At 40.9% G+C, this 24016-nt stretch overlaps 1 protein-coding gene across 3 annotated transcripts in view; it reads right to left on the bottom strand.

Moving 5' to 3' along the window:
- The window catches only part of DPP6 (dipeptidyl peptidase like 6), a 1116244-nt gene that overhangs the window by 26628 nt on the left and 1065600 nt on the right, over nucleotides 1-24016 (bottom strand). For all 3 annotated transcript variants that reach the window (XM_069958878.1, XM_069958876.1, XM_069958877.1), the window contains 5 exons: nucleotides 22202-22249; nucleotides 20389-20507; nucleotides 16236-16283; nucleotides 5729-5827; nucleotides 4477-4546 (listed from right to left, as the gene is read on the bottom strand). In XM_069958878.1, coding sequence (XP_069814979.1) covers nucleotides 4477-4546; nucleotides 5729-5827; nucleotides 16236-16283; nucleotides 20389-20507; nucleotides 22202-22249 — 384 coding nt within the window. The remainder of the gene's footprint in view (nucleotides 1-4476; nucleotides 4547-5728; nucleotides 5828-16235; nucleotides 16284-20388; nucleotides 20508-22201; nucleotides 22250-24016) is intronic.

Genomic DNA, 24016 nt, shown 5'->3' with positions numbered 1-24016 from the left:
ATCACCACATTTGTCTATCTTGGCCAGTGATTGGCTCAGTGGCCTGTCACTTCAAAGACTGGATTACAAATCCCTGAGGCAGCTATAGAAAACAGGAGCAATGCTGAAGGCCATCGGGGGAGCCTGGCCAGGTAAGTACTTCTCTTTATTATTTTTACATCAAAGCATGGCTAACAATGTCTATGCAGCCCATGCTGCATGATAATCGAGCTGTGTATGGGCTTGGTAGGCGAGTGCCGTCTAGCAGTCCGGTGCTCGCTTGCAGTGTAATGTAATACAGCCCTTACACATTATACCCATTATCGGGAATCACAAGCTCTAGTGGCTAAGGCCCGTATTACACATCTCGACATCTGCTAGATTGGTGCTCGGTTACCGAGCCAGCTCAATGATTGCTGCACAGACATTGTTAGCGATGTCTGTGTAGCACTTGCTGCATATATAGAAAATAATAAAGTTTTACTTACCTCTCCACACTCCCTGGTGTCTTCCTGTCTGTTCCCTGCCCAGCGCAGCTGCTGCTGAAGCTTATCAACCTAACTGTGCAGTGACAGGCCACTCAGCCAATCACTGGCCAAGACGGGACAGCGCCATGGCCAGTGATTGGCGGAAACGGCTTCAGGAAAAAGGCAGGAGAACACCAGGGAGTGTGTACAGGTAAGTAATAGCTTTATTATTTTCTTTATACTTTCATCAGTCACAGACTGCACATAACCTATTACATGGAGCGATGTGTGATTTTTGAACTTGCTGAAAGACAACGATTAGCTGATGATCGGCTCCTTGGCTGATCATTGTCTTTATTACACTGGGCAATATCTGCTCAATTTTGCCTGATTAGGCAAATAATCGCCCCATGTAATCGGACCCTAACACTAACAGCTGGCAACTAGATCACTAGTAATCATTAGGACCAGTAATGAGCACAATCAGTAATTAGATCAGTAAAATCAACAATCAGTAAGATCAGCTCAGAAATTAGCATGGTCAGTTACTAGTATAGTGAAAAATAAGCCCCATAATGCCCTTTGGATTAGCATGCCAATTCGAACCCTTTATTCCTCTTGCCGGAAAACCACAGAAAATCATTATTTGAACATGACTGCCATGTAATAGTGGAATTGGCCCACAACGAGTCATCAAAAATATGGAGCCCATTATTTATAACACATACTTACATTTTATATTATTACTATAACATTATTCTCAATATAAAATTCAATTTCTCGGCTGGAAATAATCATCAAGGGGGAAAGCGATACAAATGTGTGTTGGGTTGCTTTTATATTATGCCGATCACAGAGCCTCAATAAAAAACGCTGTTATTCTACCCATAAATAAACCATTTTGCTAATGTAGGGGTTTCCATCCCGGAGACTCGGTACGAGAGCTGTGAGGATAATAATTTGGCGTTTGTAATATATTATGCTATAATTGGTAGTGTTAGTAATGGTTTACTATATATGTATATTTTACATAAAATGCTTCATTATATGCATTAGGCACAGCAGGTGGTAGCACTATTATGTACCGAGATAACTGGGTATTGTATATGCTTGTTATACAGCAGCCAAGGGCTTAATGAGATCTGAATAAGCGTTCACTGCAAAGTATGCAAACTCTGCAAACTCAGCACCAGAAGCTAAAATCCCATCCAGACTAATGATTTATTACCCATAGCAAATTGGCTACTCGCTCCTAACTTCTGGGCACACAGAAACCTAACAGAAGATTAGATTTTCTAGATGTGGGCAATGCTAATAGAATAACAAAAACAATAGAACAAGCTATGTTCTCTCACTGGAAGGACAGACTGGTAAGAATGTGGCTTGTATTGGTCATACATGAAACATGTTAGCCTGACATGATTGCAATAAACCATAAATTGTATGTAAGCATAATGAATATTTATAATGAGAATTTTATTTAAAAAAAAACAATAAAAACAATAAAAACAAAACAAAAAAAAACACGGGGCTCGGATTGTGAAAGGAAGAAATTCATTAACTTGTATAAGCATGTAGTTCTGAGGGGATTAAATTGAGCCTTGAAGGGATTGTTGTTTGAAGACAATCCGTCCCCCTCCAAAAAAAAAAAAAAAGCCAGGTATGTCAGGGCTAATGAAGATAAAAAGAACAAAAACAAACAAACACTTTCACTGCCCTGCAAATATCAGTCTCCATATTCCTTCCATGGTGCCCTATCCCGGCTCAGCTTGTTAGGAATAGACACCTTGGGATTAGGACACACACTTTTTTGTAGCATAACCCATATAACCTGTTTTAGAAATAATTTACATATGTCTGATTTATTGCATACATTGCATACATACATTGGCTGGAGGCCCATCCCACTTTTAGTCTAACAATGCTGTCAGGGAATGCACAGAATTCATAACCATATTACCATATCATATTACAAAGAAAGGTTTGGTGGATGCCAGGAAAATATCACTATACTGACCCTATACAGATAATATAAGTGAATACAGTACAGTTACATTCAGTTACTCAATGATGACATTTACTCTAAGAAGAGTCTTTTTTTTTTTTTTTTTTTCATTTTCTTTCTCTACCTGGCCCATGATAACTTTGGTTCTTGACTTCTCTGGCTTCCTCCTCACCTATTTTCTGCCCATTACAGTACTTTCCTGTGCTTGCTGCTTTTCCCAGTGCCCTTATATCTGTGGCTACTCCCAATTAAGCAGTGTCTTAGATCAGGCCCGGCTCCAGGCTTTTGTGGTCCCTTGGGCGACAGAACCTCAGCAGACCCCTTTGTATAGCAAATCATGTTGCATCATTGTTAGAGGGTCTCAGCAGGCCCTTACTACTAAACAAGATGCTAGAAAAGCTGGATGACCTCCATTATACAAGATGCATAATTATGATGCATTTATTATTGATCCCATGTATGGCATTCTGGTATAGTTCCCAGAACCCAGGTCTCTATCATTGACTGCAAGACCTTTATTCGGTATGGGGCTGAAGACTTAGAAGTTGCTGATGTAATGATAATTGCAGTTTACATTTTGACGTTTGGTATTATATTGATTTATATAAGCTCTCGCCAAGCAATTTCACCTTAAATGTCCATTTTTCTTTATTCATAAGCTATGCTTATGTCCAAAGACATTCGATTTGCAACAACTGATAGAAATTCAAAGTTGAAAAGAAATTCTGCATATCATGAGAGATTGTAACTTTACACTGAGTACAGTACATGCCAAATGTCAAAATACAACGCAAAATGAAAAAAAAAAGTATCAAATTCCTAGAAAACCAGAGAAATTCTATCAACCAGAACAGCACATTCAGTGGGAGCCCTCATCTTTTTCTTGTATTTATGTTTGATGCAAATCTCTAAATATAATTTAGACCTTCGGCTTCCTCCCATAAATACATATCTAGACAGGCGAGATTTGACTCCATCATTATTTCTTATGCAGAATTGGCAGCCTCTACATAGAGCTGTTCTTGTGTCACCTCTGCTTGACTTTTCATAAATCTAAATCATTGGTGATATACCCTAGAGCGACGTTTAAATCTGCCATCTTTGGTTGGTCATTCAGGTCAAATATGATGTGTTCTCTATAAAAGATCAGCTTTATAAAAGATCACTAGGTATAGATGAATTATACTAGGGTATTATTTGAGCATTTCAATAACAAAATATATTTCATCAGTTACATAGTAGAGTAAATAAATTTAATCATATATGAATAATTGTCATATAGGGAACTAAAATCTTGATTTGTGATGAATGACTTGATTCTGAATTAATGGAGAACTCGAAATGTAAAAATCCAGGGAGGGGTTGGGTCGGTTGGATCATAAGTCATGTTTCCCCATCCCCATGCCCACCACTAACGGTCACCCGCTGGTCTTCTGTAGCTCCCGGTTTGGTGATATCATGACTAGAGATGATCGAACAGCCGAAAATCTTAGGTTCTATCGAACTCGAATCTTGTCGAACCTTCCGCATTTGATTCCTGATGTCTTCCCGGTCCATGAGGAAGGAGGAGCCACCCGGGTACCGCCTGGAATTCTAGGATACAGCCTATTACCTAGTCTGAATCCTGGAATTCCAGGCGGTACCCGGGCTGTCTCCTCCTTCCCCACGGATGGGGAAGGCATCAGGAATCAAAGCGGAAGGTCTGGCAAGGTTCGAGTTTGATAGAACCTAAGATTTTCAGCTGTTTGATCATCTCTAATCATGACCCAGCTCAGAAATGCCCATTCAACCAGCCAGTGACTGAGGCAGGACACCTCTGCAATCACTTCTTGCAGGACATGATGAAGCAGGAATCTGGGAGAAACTGGAGATGGTGGGATGGGTAAGTATTACTTTATTATTTTCCCACTCCCTTCCCACTCTCCCTGGATTTTTACATTTTACTGAAGTTTTACTTTGATCAGATTTGTGTACCGAAAAAAAGTTTAATCCACAGTTTTTAAAAACACTTAAATTTATACTTACACAATGAGCAAAACAGGGTAATGTGCTGTGTTTATGAAGGTTGCCGGTTTGATAATCTGTATTGGCAGTTCTGAGGAAAGAAAATAATAGCGCATTTTAAGGCTTAGTGCAAAAGCAGCTGCCATTGAGATTCCTCTGGGTTATTTAAGGTCAAATTAAGCAGAGAATCATTAGGTGAATCAGCCCAGTCAAGCATTGGTAAATTGAATTGTCGTTAGATCTATTGTTCCATCTTGTTCGTTAAGATTAACAATACAGACGTCATGTATCAAGTTGACTATTAACACCATACTGATAGCAAATTTGTTGTCACGTCTGTTAACATCACAGACAATGTTCCTTAAATTAGAAGCAATGCCCCTGAGCAGTTACATTTATAGCGACTAAAATCTGTTGTTTTACCAAGACGACGAGGTTTAAGAAGAACTAAATAGCTGAAATAAACTCCAAACAAAAGCCATTATTAAGATCTTGTGTTATCTTCTTCCCAAACTATTTCAAGGTTTACTTAAACGGAGACTAAAAGCAGAATCTAAACTGCTGGTATATTCCCATAAGGCAGGAGACATCCAGTGGATTGAGAGCTGTAGTCCCTGGTAAACAGGTATTTGCATAAAAGACAGATACCTTTTAGGAGCAATAGGGATTACCTGGAGAAGGCATCTTGCACGTACACAGCACAGGGTTGTCAGCCTCTCTCCTGCACATAGCACATGATAAGCCCTGCCCCCATTTCCTGTAATATGTCCTGGTATGTCTGTTACTTATGATAGATTTCCTCTGATAACAGGCAGTGGTCAGCAAAGAAGTTGGACAAATAGTGGCCAAAACTATATAACTATCTTAGGAATCACACTGCCAATAAAATGGAGGGAATTGTTTGAAGTGAGAGTGACCATGTAATTGCAGCCCCATCCTTTTATGTGTTTGGGTTCATCCTCTTATCATCTTGAGGGATATCTATTGGTTCCATGCTGTTGGAATTGGGCCATCTGGATCCACTGTTTTTACAACTTGCAACTTGGTACCGAGCTAAGCTACGAAACTTTGGGAGGTGGAAGGCCGCAGTCCCACTATAATCTACATTCATACTAGTGTTGTGCGTATAGTATGATGGTGCAAGGTGAGTATGCATTATATCAGATTATATGCTGCATCACTCACCCAGATTACGCCTGCACATACAGCACCCATTGGTCCCTTTTTTCCTGCATGCTCTTAATAACAATATTAGTATTTCTATTTCACTTACTGTAGTCATCCAGCAGAATGTATTCAAACTCAGAGTAAGGCATCTGTCTCTTCTCCACTGCAGCTCTCACTTTGTAATTATTCTCCAATTCAATGAGACCTGAAACAGAGACAGATATAACAGTTGTTAAGTTGATTTTTTTTTAATAAACTGTTGCATTGTTTTGAAAGTCAGTGATGCTATTACATCCTTAAAGGGTTTGGCCACTTTATAGTAAAATTGCTCAGTAAGTGTAATTCCTCCACATACTGACAGCAGCTCCCTGTGTATTTCACAGAGCTAAAATCAGGCTCCGCTCCTCCAGGCTGGGCTGCCCTGCTCTGTGGCGAGTCTGTCCATAAGATGGCCGACATGGAGAAGCATGTGACCATGCCACGCCCCCCCCATTTCCCCCCCTCCCCCCAGTGTTCACCACTGGGCCTGTATATGCCTATGGAGAACAATGGAGGCGGAGCATGGTCACCTGCTCCCCCGTGTCCACCATCTTATGTACAGACTCACCACAAAGCATAAAGTGTGTAAACAAAAATTACGAAAAAATATGGCACTGTAGGTCAGCGCTGTCCAAGAGAAGACATTGAAGGTGTCCAAATAGATTAAAATAAAGACATTTATTTGCTTAAAAAGCAAAAATATGTTGCATTTCAAGGCCATGTGTCCTCTTCCTCAGATATAAAATAGTGCACTATGGCATTATTTTATATCTGAGGAAGAGGACACTCCAGCGGGGACCCGGGTCGTGACGTGTGAAGTCAGCTTGGCCAGTCAACGGCTGAGGCGGGACCCCACTACGGCCGCTTACTGGCTGACCCGGGTCCCCGCTCAGACCAGGAAGCGGCTGGGGACCCAGTAACAAGAGTGGAAGAATGCGGCCACCAGCACTGGGGCAGGGGAGGTGAGACCATGTTTTTTACTTTATTCTTTTTCTTTATTCTTTCTTTTATTCTTTATCCCTTTTCCTTTATTGGACTTTTCCTTTAGGTGTCCCTTCGAAGTTTGCACCATCTGTATATATTTTTATAAGCTTACAATTGACACAATATCTAAATATATCTCTATGGGTTTGTCAAATTCAAAGAGAAGAGTAGTCCAATGGCTGAGATAGATCAATAAAAGAAACCCCTCTCACTACAGATTGCCACCCAGGTGCATAATGTCCAGATGATATATTGAGGAAATTGAATTATAAGCTTCCTTTATGACTCCCTCTCATCATTGAGATTTCATACACTGGTGACATACATAAGATAAATTAAAGTGTTCCTCCAGTATTTGTTTTTTTTTAATTACTATTGTGTAACACTGTGAGTAATAGTCATTTCTCAAATGTAAATGTAGTTTAAATTTGGTACCAGAATAGGCTTCTGTATATGCTCTATTACACTGAATGATTACTGACCAATTACCGACCATTCAGGTCAATAATTGTTTAGTGTCAGGGTCCATTTACACAGAAAGATTATCTGACAGATTATCTGCCAAAGATTTGAAGCCAAAGCCAGGAACAGACTATAAACAGAGATCAGGTCGAAGAAAAGCCTGAGATTTCTCCTCTTTTCAAATCCATTCCTGGCTTTGGCTTCAAATCTTTGTCATATAATCTGTCAGATAATCTTTCTGTGTAAATGGACCCTAATAGATCGCAATGTGATAGCAGATCACAATAGGGGGGATTTATGAAGACCAGCGTACAAGTACACCGGTCTTATGTTAGGCTCCGCCCCCTTCCCCCGGCAGGATTCACTAAGAGGCACACTCCTCTTAGTGAATCTGGCTGGCAGGCACCCGAATCTGCGCCCGGTGTAGATTTTGATCATGATTTACGCCTGCGAGCAGACATAAATCGTGATAAATGAGGTGCAGTAGGGGGCCCCGCCTCCTCCCTGCCTTATCCCGCCCCCGCAAGCTCCACCAGCCCGCCCATTGGGCGTGCGGGGCGTATGGGAGGTGTACGCCAGGGAGAAGGGGCGATTCTGCACCTTCTCCCTGGCGTACGCCTCGGGCGTACCTTTCATAAATGTCCCCCATTGTGTTCAGCGGCAATCTGCTGCATGTCACTCTGTGACATGAGTGGCGGCAGCAGATCAGCGCTGACTTCAATGAGCCATCCAAACAATCTCAGGATTGTTCGTGCTGCCCCTTCCCACTGCTCTCAGCTTTCTGTCTGTGCATGCACTAACAATGTCCATGCAGCCCTTACTGCCCACTTTTCAGGAAGTCTAATAGGTCCAGTAAACAAGCGCAGATCTAGCAGATTTGCATTCATTTACTAAAATGATGGGGCTGTAGTCTGCCCGTGTAATAGGACCCTAAGAAATCAGGTTTGTAAGGAAATCACCTTCTGACCTTATTGCCACTTTGGTGGCACTTAATCAACGACCCTCCATGATAGGTTAACAATCAGTGATTACTTAGTGGTTGGCATCGTTCCAGGGGTCCTGTGTTCAAATCCAACCATGGAGTTTGCTTTATCCCTGTGTTTGCTACTCCCAAACTTTAAAAACATACTGACTATAACTTGGAATTTTAACTGTACACCCCATTGGGGACAGCAAGAATTTTGTAGCTGATCTTTGCAGAGGTTAAAAGATGAAAGACCATAACATGAAGTCTCTGAATTCCGGATTCCCTAATAGGCATTTTAAAATTAAGTTGCCTAGAATAGACATGGAGTCCCTGCCGTCCACACTTTTCACCATGTGCACCATGGGCAAATATTATTCTGTTATTGCTACAATTATTGAATGACCAAAAAGAAATCAATCCTTTTGATTTCTGTTTCGTCTTTATTACATTTCCTGAAAAACAATTGAAAATTAACATTTCTCATAAGCAAGCGTTTTATATTTTTATTGCAGCTACAGCACCTTATACCATATCGACTGTCCATTATGAATCATTTCAAACCCTGTGTAGCAAATGACTGAAAAGGTTTCATTGATTTTAACTATAATATAATACTGTTTATTGGCGAAATGTAATAAAAGTGTAATATTGAGCGCCGACGTATATGAAGCCTCATTTTTAGTCGAAACTATAATCCTTAATGAAATAATAAACTCTGTAGAAGATGAAAAAAAAAATGGTTACGGGTAAAAAAATAATAATAAAAAATACATAATAAGCTCAATTTTTATTGGGATTCTCATTTAATTAAGACTAACAGAACTCGCTTTATCAGCGGAAAGATGCCTGTCACTCAAGGGAGTTGGGCAGAGTCTTGTGTTTGTTCCCATAATTACTAGAAAGGATAAATAGTTATGGCTTAGAGGAGATTGGCATATCTCCTAGAAGACACACTGGTTCAGTTTTAGGACCACTGGGAATGTTTTATTCAATGAAGCAGAAATTGCTCTTTTTCTGTTAAATATGAAGCTCGGTGATATTCTGGAGAGAGTTGCAATTAGCCATTATCAAGTAATTTACAGTATTCTACTAGAAAACAAAACAGCAACAGAAGAGCCATAAAAACGCCTGGCAATGCATTCAGATATCGGCAGAAAAAATTATTAATTTAATATTACTCAAATTAATAGCTTCAGAAGAAAAAAAAAATTCCATATTTTTCAATGTCCTGAAATTACCCTTGACTATATTTGATTATCTTCTCCATATTATAAATACAATATGATTTAGATTATTTTTTTCCAAAGGGAAAACAAGGCGTACAATGATAAACTGCTGCATAAATATTGTTCCAAAATTGATCCATTTCTGTGATCACTTTTCTGCTCCCGCACCATGAAAATGATGGACGTTTTTATTGGAGGACTTTTTGTTTAACGGGAAATAAAGGGTGTCATTTTATAACAATGGCTGCTATTACAGGAATAACGGGCGTTGTATTAAAGTCCAGCAGGGCCGACGTCAGCACCTGGCTTACTGGGGCAAGTGCCTCTAGTGGCCCACCCATCCACCCAGTTGCGCCTCTAACAGTAGGCACTCGTAAGGAGCGTTCATAGTAACGCCTGGAGCATTTCTAATGATGAGGAGGAGGAGGGACAGAGAGGGTTTGCCAGCCTAAAGCATACACAATCTAGGCCACGCTCATTGGGCACTGGGCTGCAAGTTTAAAAGTAGTTTTTTAGGATAATAACTGCATCACCTGCCAAACGGACCCCAGGACAGATCTTGGATTAAAAGCAGCTATCTGAAAATACAAGCGGTTTTGGGGGGGTCAAATTGTGGGTGCAGAATCACTTTAAGTTTACAGGTCTTCTTCTGTTTTTTAGGCCTCACATCATAAAAGTGATTGGACATCTATTAAAAGTTACTTTTTTTTACTGTGTTTAACAGAATCCTGCTACCTATTGTGCATTTTATGGTGTCTCTATTTATTTGGAACTAGCACTTCTTCATATATACAAACTTGGCTTAGTTGAATTTGGCCAAGCGAGACATCAACATCTTTGTTATAAAAAAAATAAAAAAATTGGACTTTTACAAACCCTGCAATAAGGTAGCAGCTAATCCTGTTCTGCATCCTGGGAAATATAATTAAGTCTGCAAACAGATTGCAATATGGATAATCCCGGGAAACTATTTCCAAAATACGCCTGACTGAATGAATTTATTTTGACCCCTCTGCAAAAAGTAAACCATTCCTATAAATTCGTCCTCTCCACCATTTTCACCAACATCAATATGTAACAATGTGCTATGATATATCTTAATAAATACGCCCGAGGTAAGCAGCTCTTTAATAATTTACATCCCATCTGTGGTCAGCCCGCAGGCTGTGTTTATTTAAATGTGTCATTTTATTTTACACCCCATTGTGTGCTATGACACCGTCCTGCTGACAATATTGACAGCTAAATTGTGGAAATTAAAAGGTTGATCCTGTATTTTACAATGGTGAAAAATTACTTTGGCGTTAAATTAAATACAGCGTCTAAGCCAGCTTGATTTTAGAATATAGTTCTCTGCATGGAAATGTATATTAGTACTGACCTTGGTTTTACACAGTTCTATTGTCGTAATAGAGGCTGATATTACTATTTTATGCCAATGGGCTGTTTATATCATCTTTGGCCTCGAGGACCTTTTTAAAAGCTATGTGTCATGAGAAAGTGACCAGTTATCACTTTAATCTAGTGTAATAAAAAGATGAAACTTCCGGTTTTGTAGAACAAAACATTTGAGAAGACTCCCCCTTATCATCATCGGCAGCATTACCACAGGAGGTGACACCAGTATACAGACGCAGTGTATAACACAAGATTGTGGATGAGGGAATTTACAGTAATAGCGAAGTAAAGTATTTCGCTAGTCTCGGCGGTCGACTTGTCAGCCAGCTAGCTTTGAGCTCTGTGTTGCTCCCTGCCATTCCACTCTGGGTGCCTGGAAGAGCTGTATCCAGTCCTGAGAAACGTCTACCAGTTTTCCAGGATTGGATCCAGCTTTTCCCGGTACCCAAAGTGGAAAGGCAGGGAGCAACACAGAGCTCAAAGGCAGCCAGCTGACAAGCCAACCGCCGAGACTAGCGAAGCACTTTGCTTCACTATTATTGTAAATTCGCTTATCCCTACATAGTATCAAACATTTACATGGTCATGGCTCCTCTCACCCCCCCCTGCACAGGGGGGCCCCAATGGCCCCTCTCACCCCCCCATGCACAGGTCACAAACCATGCCTTGAACACTCTCCAACTGATTGACCTCCATTTGTTATTTATTTGGTTGTGCAAATCAATGATTTTCAGTTTAATTACTGGATAGCATTAGCTGAAAAGGGAATATATTCATGCCCTTATTGTACAACTATAATAGCCATTGTTACCTGGCTTCTTTACGGCACCCTGACATACAGTATACAACTGATCCAGCACATGTGAACTGCTCCTTGTCATCTCTAATCACAGCATAGAATTTACTACTCTCTGCTTTGCAATGTGCTAGACTAAACAGGCTGTACTATGATTGGAGTGATATACACAGTACAGTACTATAGATGGCATGAGAAGAAAGAAGGGGTTACTTATGTACTGGCTTTGCAAGATGTTTTGTGAGCAGAAAAAAAACCCAGCAGCTAAGATGAGAGGGAAGTCTTGATTTACCTTTCATGGACAGCATAGCAGCAGTACAGCAAGGAAGAGCTTACACTAAGCACTAATTTGCTGCTGCTGACATGAGAAGGAATCCTTTCTTTACCTTTCATGGACAATTCGGATCGTCTCATAAAGCACAGAGTTTCTCTCCCTCAATCCCTCCTCTTGCAGTAGCTAAGCCCTACCCCAACTTCTGTGTTCTGTTTTGAGGCTTCTGTTACTATAGAACAGATATCTCCTAACAGGCAATGTAGCAGATTCTAGAATAGTGAGACACTTAATCATCAAATGGAGGGCATTTTTTAACAACTTGAACATTTAGGCCATGTTCACACAATGTATGTTTTGTATAAATCATGGCCGTTGTTGCAATTTGTGTGATTTATACAAAACATTCGTTGTATGTGTATGAATGGAATCCTGGCCGGAGCTTATACACTTAGCGGGAGATTTATCAATATGGTGTAAAGTGAAACTGTCTCAGTTGCCCCTAGCAACCAATCAGATTCCACTTTTCATTTTCCAAAGAGTCTGTGAGGAATGAAAGGTGGAAGCTGATTAGTTGCTAGGGGCAACTGAGCCATTCACTTTACACCATGTTTAATAAATCTCCCCCATAGTATAGGCTCTGGCCGGGATTTTAAACGGTTGCAAGAAAAACTGATCTGTCAGTTTTGTGCGGCCGCTATTAATTGAATAACGGCCGCACAGACATGTCAGTTCATACAATGGAGTGTGCGGCTTTGGCACACTGATGCGCCCCCATCCCAATTCATCAGAAATGAAGATCATCCAGTCGGTACTGCAGTACCGGCTGGAATGATCTTCAGTAACACCGGCCGGGTCACAGAACGGCCGGTGTTATGCTACATGTAAACATGGCCTTAAAGTGCATGTTCAATTTCAATTAGTAAATAAATATTTTTATGCAACCTGATGTGAGCTTCTGCACAGATTTTGTTGGCCCCGTCCATTTTTTAAATCGACGCCTGGTTCGCACATTCTGCGTCATGTGAAGCAAGTGGCCGCAGCCGCTCTCTCCACTAGTGTGCACTGGCATGGTTTCCTACAGCCGCTATTCAATGAATAGCGGCCACAGAAAACTGACATGTCAGTTCTTTGCGGCGCCGCTTGGGATCCCGGCTGGAGCGCATACTATGTGTATATGCTCCGGCCAGGATCCCATAGAAGAACATGCAGCATAGCTATTGCATAGCCGATTGCATAGCTGATTGCAACAACGGCCGTACTTTTACGCTGTGTGAACATAGCCTAATATTGGATGAATGCTCAGGCAAAGTTACTACCTATAAAATTCTTTTGATAGTCTGCTCTGCATTTACTTGCCTTCTTTATAGCCCTGCTCCTAATGGTACAGTTACAGTCTACAATTAAGATGAATATTTTCGTATTTTAGATTGTTAGTGAATATAGGAAATCTATGGATTTCCGTTGTCAGCTTTAACATCAAAATAATGAATCATTTAAATGTGCTTTTAAGAAAACGTACATTAATAAATAACGCTCGGATATGAAAAACGGCTAAACAGATGCATAAAACAATTAGACTTTTCAAATTGCGACTAAATAAACTTAGATGTGTTTATGGGCCAGAAAAGAGGAATAATAAGTGAATCTGCTAGTCGTCGAAAAGTATAAAGAACTCGATATTATAAGTGCTGTGAATATTTACACAGAGATTTCTAAATGTGAGCGGAGTGCAAAAAAGACACGTCTAAAATAACTTTATAGAATGTTGTAAACTAGCCAGGTTTATTATAGGAAGTATTTGTGGCCAAATAGCTTTCTAAATCTCGTTGTTTTGGGAACAACACAAAGAGGCCACTATATCATAGACACAATCTGCCATAGCTACACCGATTTTTTTTACAGCCGCACTTTTACAGCGTGAAGTGTACTTTGTCAGAATTTTAAACACTGTTGTTAGGCACATATTAATTCCTCAAGGTGCTTATGGTTTATGACGTCACAACTTTTGTGTTTAGTTGTGTTACTAAACACAAACATTAAAGGGGTACACTGGAAAAAATTGTTTTCAAATAAAGTGGTGCCAGGAAGTTATACAGGTTTGTTAATTACTTCTATTTAAATAAGTCATGACGTCCAGTACTTATCAGCAGCTGTAGGTCCTGCAGGAAGTGGTGTATTCTTTCCAGTCTGACACAGTGTTCTCTGCTGCCACCTCTGTCCATGACAGGAACTGTCCAGAGCAGCAGCAAATCCCCCATAGAAAATCTTTCCTGCTTTGGACAGTTCCTGTCATGGACAGAGGTGGCAACAGGGACCATTGTGACAGACTGGTAAGAATACACCACTTCCTGCAGGAAATACAGCAGCTGATAAGTACTGGAAGACTTGGGTTCTTAAACAGAAGTCATTCGAAAACTTGCATAACTTTCTGACACCGGTTGATATGACTGTTTTTTTCCCCCCACCAAAGTACCCGTTTAACCTCTTAAGGACATAGGACGTACCGGTACGTCCTATGTCCTCACTTGCACTTCAAAGCGGGGCCGCGCGGCGATCCCGGGTGCCGCGTGTAGCCCGGGACCGCCGCTATTAGCGGGCACGGTCTGATCGCCGTGCCCGCTAATTAGCTAATCGGAGGCAGCTGTCAAAGTTGACAGCTGCCTCCGATTACCGGAGGCAACGTTTCCCTGGTGTCTAGTGGGGGAGATCGCTCCTCCGGGACCTTGTCCCGGAGGAGCGATCTCCGTTACTGATGCCGGCCGGGGACGCGTCCAAGATGGCGCCGTCCTCGGCTCGGCACTCGTTTACTTCCGGCTGCAGCAGCCGAAAGCAAACGAGTGCCGATCTCATGGATCTCTGCAGCATATCTATGCTGCAGAGATCTCAATGAGAGATCACAGTGTATATACTAGAAGTCCCCCATGGGGGCTTCTAGTATATGTGTAAAAAAAAAAAAAAAAGTGTTGTTAATAGTAAAAAGCCCCCTCCCCTAATAAAAGTCTGAATCACCCCCCTTTTCCCAGGTTTTAAATAAAAGTAAAAAAATAAATAAATAAATAAACATGTTTGCTATCGCCGCGTGCGTAATCGCCCGAACTATTAATTAATCACATTCCTGATCTCGTACGGTAAACGGCGTCAGCGCAAAAAAATCCCAAAGTGCAAAATTGCGCATTTTTGGTCGCATCAAATCCAGAAAAAATTTAATAAAAAGCGATCAAAAAGACGTATATGGGCAATCAAGGTACCGATAGAAAGATCAAATCATGGCGCAAAAAATGACACCTCGCACAGCCCCATAGACCAAAGGATAAAAGCGCTATAAGCCTGGGAATGGAGCGATTTTAAGGAACGTATATTGGTTAACAACGGTTTGAATTTTTTACAGGCCATCAGATACAATATAAGTTATACATGTTATATATCTTTTTAATCGTAACGACTTGAGGAACATGCATAACAAGTCAGTTTTACCCCAGGGTGAATGGCGTAAAAACACATTTCCCCCAAATAAAAGAAATGCGTTTTTTTTTTCAATTTCACCACACTTCGAATTTTTTTCTGGTTTCTCAGTGTACTTTATGCAAAAATTCAGCCTGTAATTGCAAAGTACAATTAGTGACGCAAAAAATAAGGGGTCATGGGGGTTTCTAGGTGGAAAAATGCAAGTGCTATGATCTTTTAAACACAAGGAGGAAAAACCGAAAACGTAAAAACGAAAATGGGCCATGTCCTTAAAGGGTTAACCCTTTCACGACCTGGGGTCATTGATGCATCAATGCCCAGGTCGTTTTTGGACAACAGCTTATGGGATCATAATGATCCCATAAGCTGATGTCCCTATGTCTGCCCCCTCTCCTCTGTCCCCTGCCACTGTTACAATCCTGAAAGAGGGGAGGGGGCAGAGCTCACGGCCATGCGCCTGGTGCGCGCCCTGTCTTCCCTCCAGCCCCCCCCCCCCCCCGCTGCCCTCCATAGCCAGGAAACCGGAAGCCTGAGGCTTCCGGTTTCCATGGCTAGCTTCGGGGCTCTGCAATCACTTCACAGAGCCCCGATGGACACCAGACAGAGAATTCTCCCTTTGTAGAGGGAGAATTCTCTGTCAGGAGCCCTATAGATGCTGCGGTCGTGCTGACCGCAATATCTATAGGGTTAACTCTCAGCACAGGAGCGCAGTGTCACATTTCGCTGCAATGCTGTACAGATCACTTTACAGCAGTTTAAAAAATTAAAAAAAGAGTCACTAATTATTTTTTTAATTATTAAATAATAGGTAATTTTCTTATTACATATTCCACTTAATTTTAAAATACACCTCTTTCCTTCCCGCAAAGAGGTGTATTTTAATTAAATTCAATGGGGAAATCATGCACAATTCACACAGTTTTATTTCACCTGCTACTACTATGTGTAGCAGTCTACATGCACCCAATATTGAGCATTCAATCCTTTTTTTTTTTTACTTACTTTGGTTGTCAGTTGTGTTATGAATAGTAACAACAGGAACCCTTGGACCTAAAGTAAAGATAAGACATAAGAACAATAACATTACTGGTAATGACAATAATAACAATAGCCTTCTAGCGGTGCTGAAATGATGACTGAGCACATTCATAAAAAAATTATGCAACACATTTTTATGAATTGCTCAAATCTTCAAATAAAAATTGCCCTGTCCTTTAATGCCTACAGCAACTATGCAGACCTATTTCCATGGTTACAGACTACAAACAAACCCTCTATGTAGTCTGACTTGTAGTTATGTGGAACTGCTCTTCATCTCCTTGCTCTACTACTACTGGCTGTAGGCTGGCAAAAACGGGGTAGAAGGAATGGAATAATCATGCCTATAGGATTATTCCCCTTCTGGGCATTTGTGCTTGAATATTCCCAGAGATCTTTTTGGCCATTATTATACATTGCAACACTAGAACACAGGTTACACACAAAACACACACATTGTGACCTTCCCCTCTTAAAAAGTTACTCTCACTTAAAAAAAATAAATTGTCCTGTCACGTATGATCTGCCGGGGTCCAGATGTTCGGACCACCACCAATCGGTAGATAAAACAGAGGGACGCATGTAGTTTAATCACCTGGCTTGCTGCTCTATAGAGAACAGCTTCATAGTGAACCTACAATGAAATGGGGAGAGCAGTGAGCAGCAGAGTGAAGTGCTCTGCCATGCGCTTCCCCATTCGGTGCTAGTTTGAAAACCTAGGCTCTGACCGATCAAAACTTTTGCAATGGCTGTGTGACATCATATTTATTTTTTAAAGTGACAGTAGCACTTTAAAGGGAACCAATCAGCCCAATTGGCACGTACCGTCTGTGACTGCAGCAGAAGCTTTACACTGCAGAAGTAGGTCATCTGAGCTGCTCCCCGCCCATGTGTAGTCACCGCTCTCTGCCTGTTAGTGCCCTCGGCGGGATGATTGACAGGGAAAGAGACCAGTAAGTGATGACTAAACACGGGCAGGGAGCCGCTGAGATGACTACCTCCTCACTTCTGCCTGCCGTGTGCCTGAGTAATAAAACTTCTTTCTCTGTCGTATAAAGCTTCTGCTGCAGCCATGGCCATTACATGTCGCGGGTTGCTTAGGAACTTTATACAGTGCTCCAGGGAACCATATCAACCAGATTGGGCTGATTAGTTCCCTTTAAAGCGACTCTTTACCCACAATCTGAGCCCCCAAACTACTTGTACCTTCGGATAGCTGCTCTTAATCCAAGATCTGTCCTGGGGTCCCTTCTGCAGGTGATGCAGTTATTGTCCTAAAAAACAACTTTTAAACTTGCAGCCCTGTGTCAAACGGCTGTGGCCTAGAGTGTGTGTGCATTAGGCTGGCACAAGCTCTCTGTCCCTCCTCCCCGCCCTCTTCATCATTAGGAATACCCCCAGGCAGATTTTCTTCTATTCATCAGCTAAGAGAACACGGCACATGGGCTGGATCGTTAAGGCACCTGTGCAGTGTTCACTGCAGAGGAATAAGAAAAATCCTGCCAGTGGCATTCCTAATGATAAAGAGGGTGGGGAGGAGGGATGGAGGGGCGGTGCAAGGCTAAGGCACAGATACTCTAGGCCACGGCTGTTTGGCATAGAGCTGCAAGTTTAAAAGTTATTTTTAGGACAATAACTGCATCACCTGCCTAACGGACCCCAGGACATATCTTGGATTAAAAGCAGCTATCCGAAGGTACAGGTGGTTTGGGGGGGACAGATTGTGGGTGCAGAGTCGCTTTAAGTAGCGTCTACTCTACTTTTCCTGTATCTTGCCCCTAATAATTATGAAACTTATCCATAACCTCTTTATTTTTGGTATGAATTCACTATATTTTCTTCTACCTAGCTATTTATGTCTACATCTCACTTTACCAGGATCAAACTTTTCCTTTACTGCAGGCAACATGTAAATGCGCTGCATTCGAAGAAAACAAACGCTGACATCTGTGAGAAATATCTGCTGACTACAAAAAAAAAAAAAATCATAGGACTTAAAACGCCCCACAGAATATCATTCATATAACAACTTGTCTAAATTCTCGGGTCTATGTAGCTAATAATGTTATTCCACAAGCACAAGTCCCAGCCTGTAAACAAAGGAAATTCAGCCGCTTGGTGGCCACATCTACTATACTGCCCCTCTTATACATTGATGAATGATTTAAAAGAGCAGCTGCCAGCGACAAGAACTGAGAAGAGAGAACGCTGCAAAACTAAGATAATTGGCAAGCGTGGAATCTATTTGCCGATTGCAGATCTCTTTATTTGTTGCCTTATGAATAATTTATATTTGATACATGAAGTTCTCATAGCGAAGATATTATCCCACAAACAACAGGCGCACATTACTTTTGTTGAGACATAGCTAATATTTAATTTTTTTTTTTAATCTGGTGAAAACAATGTGAGTTGCTTTTCACAGACAGTACTGCCTGGTTTAGGTTATTCTTTTATTCTTTAGGGACTGATTGTTAAGCTGATGCCATAATAGAATATGACTGTACAAAAGGAATCTCTTCACATGTTTTATTCCTCTAATTTAATCAAATGTATTCTATCTATCATCATCATCATAGGAACTTGATTTCTTCGGAATGTAAAATTTCACCTTCTGCAGAAAAAAAAATTATATATATATATATATATATATATATATATATATATATATATATATATATACTTTCCATTACTTGAATAAAACATGAGATTCCCTCTGACCAGTCTCACTCTATTATGACATCTCCACTTTAATGAGACAATTCAATAAAAATAGAATTGAAAAGCCGGAAAACCAAAGCAAAGGAAAAAATCAGACCCGGAGGCTAACTTAGGCAAGGTTAATGCTGCACTTAAGCACTTTATTTAGTGTCGTCGCTTCTACTATTTTCTGCCGAATGTATGTTCCTGAGTATGCAACTGTATACATGTATAAAATAATACTGCAATTTAAAAAATGTATGCATATTGTTGAAATGAAAAGCATTGTATTTCATGATTCTGTTTTTTTATTGAAGAGATCCAAGCAAAGTTCCATAGGAAAAGCATATGCAAATAAGCCCAACACCAGAAGTAAAAAAAATAAACTCTCTCTAGTGACACCTATAGGTGACTACCCTGTTAGTCAATGTATGACTTATATAAAAACTTTGAAAAAATTTTTATACAGGTAAAATACACCCAATTTTTACTCCTGGCATCTAGAGAAGTTGGATGCCACCTGGGGAGTCCTAGAAAACATTAGTACAGCTATCAGCGACATACAACTTCTCCAGATGCCGGGAGTCAAATGTTGAGCGTTTGGATTCGGAGAATGTGTAAGATTCTCTATGGTTAAGGCTATGTTCAAATGCTGTAAGACAGCGGCCGTTCTGTGACACGTTGTGGCCGTTGTGTGGCCGCTGTCTGTGAAATTCAACACTGCTGGTATTGCAGTACCGGCCGGATGAACTTAATTTATTTTCAATCAGAATGCGGGCACATTCGATGTGCCCGCATTCCTATTAACCATTGCAGACAATGTAAAGTGTGGCCGGAGCTGGAGCAGCACTTTACATTGTCTGCACTGTCAATTTCGTGCGGCGCTATTCAATGAATAGCGGCCGCACAAAATTGACATGTCAGTTTTGAGTGCAGCCACATGGAATCCCGACCGGAGTGTATACTGTGTATCCGGCCGGGATTCCACAGAAAACAATGTTATTTGATTTTTCACTAAATAGGAGCCGCTGTTGCAATGCTACAATATGTATTGTGTGAACGTGGCCTCAGACTGTATAGGATTGGAGAATAAGTTTTTAGACTATACGAGTTTGAAGAATAAAATGATCTGTAAATCTAAAAATCTGCCAATTACGTAATTTTGCAGAATGTCTACTTTGATTGAGATTAACAATAGAAAACATCTGCCCAAGAAGAGACGTCTACTGTAAATAAAGAGAGGCGGCAGAAAAAAACAAAACAATAAGTGCCTTCTTTTCAGCCATTTTCTAGTTCTTTAAATAAATCATGAGTGGAATTTTGCTCATGCAAAGACTTTTTGGCATATCATGTGATCCCGTATAGCTCCATTATTCATTGTAGAAGACGCGTTAATGTATTGCTCTAGCTATAATACCTTCACATTTCAGTAAGAAGTACTCCAGAGTGTGACTGAACGAGGCGCTGACATAAGTACAGTTCTCAATCAATAAGCAGGAGATGCACTGTCTGTTGAAGCTCCCGTTGGTGTTAGTGCTGCAAAGAAAATAATTAGCAGAGTGTATCAATCTTAGTTTACATGAGTCTCAATTCACAGTACAACAAGCAGCTATAATGGATGCAGCACGGAGACGAAAGCGAGAACGCTAAACATATAGACTAACGATTATCTAATTACTTTCCTGAATCATAAAGAAAACAACATTGACACAGCTACCGTAATGCTAAGTCTAAGCAGATATATTACTTACATCTTATGGAAAATGTACACCAAACTAAGGCTGGCCATATAAAATAGATTAAAGGGAAAGTACCACCGGTACATCGCTTTTCTGATATTTACATGGATAGAGAAGCACTGTCGCAAGGATGCCTGTGCCGCGGTACTTTTTTTTGAACCGCAGCCTGGTTTCTGCATTTGGTGCGGTTCTACTACTGGGCACCGTCCAGGGGTGAAGCACTGGAGGCGGGCAAGCCTGCCCCCAGTGGGTGGAAACCCCTGTCCCTCTATGACGTGGCTCCATGGATTTTAATTGTTTTTGCATACAGTGCCGTCCTGTTCCTGGGCACCATCCAGGGGTTAAGCACTGGAGGTGGGCCAGCCAGCCCCCAGTAGGTGGAACCCTCCCTCCCTCTAAGACGTGGCTCAATTGATTTTAATGGAGCCACATCATAGAGGGGAGGGGGTTTTCTCCCATTAGGACAGACCGGCCCGCCTCCAGTGCTTCACCCTCGGACGGTGCCATATGCGGGAATCTGGCCACATTTTAAAAAAAGGACTGCGGCACCGGCATCCTCGTGACAGGCTGCCGATTGAAGTCAGTGGTGGTCTGCTGCCACGCTCCGCAACGCGCATCAGACCATCGCTACACTAATCGTGCTCTTTCACCATGTTGAAAGACCAAAATCAGTTGACATTGTGCATGTCGGCCGCCAGTGGCCTTTTAACATGTCCTATTACACAAAATGATTATCGGCTTGAACGGCCGGTAATCGGTCAAGTAAGGCTGATATTGATTTTGTGTAATAGAGCCTTAATCCAGGAAAAGTGAACCTTCATCCCTTTAGCAGTTGCAGGACTACAATTCCCATCATACCCAGAAAGCTAAAGCTTTTGCTGCCCTGCCATGATAAGAATTGTAGTTTTGTAACAGCTGGAGGGCCACAGGTTACCCATCCCTGATCTGCTTTGTACGGTGGCCTACCAACTCAACTTAATTTCTTTTGAATCAGAATGCGGGCATGTGTGGCCGGAGTCAGAGCCGCACTTTGCATTGTCTGCACTGTCAATTTTGTGCGGCCGCTATTCAATGAATAGTGGCCGCACAAAATCTACATGTCAATTTTGAGTGTGGCCACTTGGAATCCCGACTGGAGTGTATACTGTGTGTATACTTGATTTGCACTGTACTACCAGGAAAAAGGTCAGAAGTTGCTTATGTAAAAACAATGGCCATATTTCATAACAACGGCCGTTGTTTTTACAAAGTGTGAACCTAGCCTTACGGTGCTTCATGTAGACATCTGAATCAACAAGCTATTTAATAAAAATTGTACCTGTGCGGTCTAAACCATTCTATACAAATTAAAAACAGCATTATACCAAACAATACCTCACGCTTGACTACTATATGATAATATTATCCACACAAGCTTCTCAAATAAGACATCCCGAAATTGTGCCCCGCAGTTACTTCCCAGCACAATGTAACAGATCAAAGCCTATTTACCTGTATAACTGTCTGCGTGTGGGGGAGTCCTCCGTGCTGAGAAAGTAGCTACACGAAATTAAAAACACAGATTAAAGAGGGAATAGAGAATATACGTCTCACATAAAAGATATAAAGTACCAGCAGGTAGTTATAGTTATAGAGGAAAAAAAAAAATTAAAGCCTAAAATGCTGACGGGGAAACGGCGGCGACTTTGAACTATTTTCCTTTACATTCTCGGCCCCAAATCATTAATCTAGTTTCTGTAGAAACAATGCCCATGTTTGATCTGGAATCGCCTTTATGTGAAGAGGATTATTTAATGAAAAATACATTCTTTCTTTTTGATTATTTTTTTGCTGATCATTAGTCTTAAGTAATCGGTTCATTAATTTATTTCTCTTTTATTTCGCGACACCCGAATCTCGTCTTATTATATGAAGCGGAGGTGCGAGATGAGAAATTGCCAAGTGCCGTCGGATGCTTCAGCGATCTTGCGAGTTCATTCTCGTTTAACAAATCTTTTCTATTGTCAAGCTGACAAACTTGTAACTTCCTTTTCGAGTGACCTAGAAATTTTTTGATAGTTTTTTTTTCTTCCCCTTCTTCCTTCTGACAACAACAGGCCGCCGAGAGAAACTTCCTCCTGAAAAGACGTGGGAAGCTGAGATTGATGAAAAGAGTCACGGTATCTTATTGAAACCTTTGTGAATTCTCAATGATTGTTAGACCTCAGGAGCTGCGACCTAACGCACACAAAATGCCTTCGCTGTATGGCAATTGGAAAAAAGCCCATTTTATTATATTTCACTGTGGCCAGGAATGACAGGTCTTGTAATAGTTGATATTTTCTATCAGGTTGGGCAAGTGTTGGCATTAGTCTTGTAGGAATTCAGCTCACTTTTTAAAAACTTTCTATTGTTTTTTAGGGAATTTTTATCAAGAACTCCTGTACCTCAATTTCCTAGCTTCCCTAAACTGGGGTTGCCAACCTGATTTTTTTTTTCTGGACAACATATTAACCTTTTTTATGCATGGTTGGAAAAATCATAAAAAATAATGTAGATTATAGATATTTATGTCTGTAATATAATATACTGATATGAACTCTTTGCCATCATTTATTCTAATGATTGTAATTACAATTGTAAATACCGGCTTCGGTGCCCTCCGTAGTGTTGAGCGAGCATGCTTGGTTAAGCATAGTGCTCAATCAAGCATTGGGATCAAGTTTGATGCTCTACCTTGTGATACTTGGGTATTTCATTTTTTCGTTCTTTTTTTTTTTTTCTTCTATTTTGGCTTTTGAAGGGATGTTTAAATAAAATGTACTAAAATTTGCACAAAGGATTGTAATAGGTGAACCAGGCATCTCCGCTCTCCCGAGCAGGGGGCACCTGGTTAAATGCTTGAGTTTCTCATTGATTACAATGGGGCTCATTACTCAAGTTAGACACTCAAGCATTGAAAATACTTGATTCGAGTAACGAGAACCCAACACTGAAAAAAAAAATAAAAATAAAAGTTTCCTATTTTTACAGACTGTTCAGGAACTTATAGACATTGGAAACCCTGCTTAAAGCGTAACTGTCATTTCAGGGCCATTTTTCTGAAAACATTAAATATCAACAGTACAAGCGATTTTAAGAAACTCTGTAATAGGTTTTATGTACTAAAAGAGTTTCCTTCTGTACTGAAAAAGCAATCTCCCAGCCTCCCCCCTCACATCAGAAGCAGCAGGATTTCTGTGTCCATTATGTGGCTATGGAGAGGGGAGGGGCTGTTAGGAGTGACTGAGCACGGAGGATTTCTGCACAGCACAACACCCTACAATC

Source organism: Dendropsophus ebraccatus, chromosome 2 (genome assembly GCF_027789765.1).
Source record: "Dendropsophus ebraccatus isolate aDenEbr1 chromosome 2, aDenEbr1.pat, whole genome shotgun sequence".
Classification (NCBI taxonomy): domain Eukaryota; kingdom Metazoa; phylum Chordata; class Amphibia; order Anura; family Hylidae; genus Dendropsophus; species Dendropsophus ebraccatus.
Note: the sequence above shows the minus strand (reverse complement) of the source record. Positions and strands in the feature narration are given on the sequence as shown.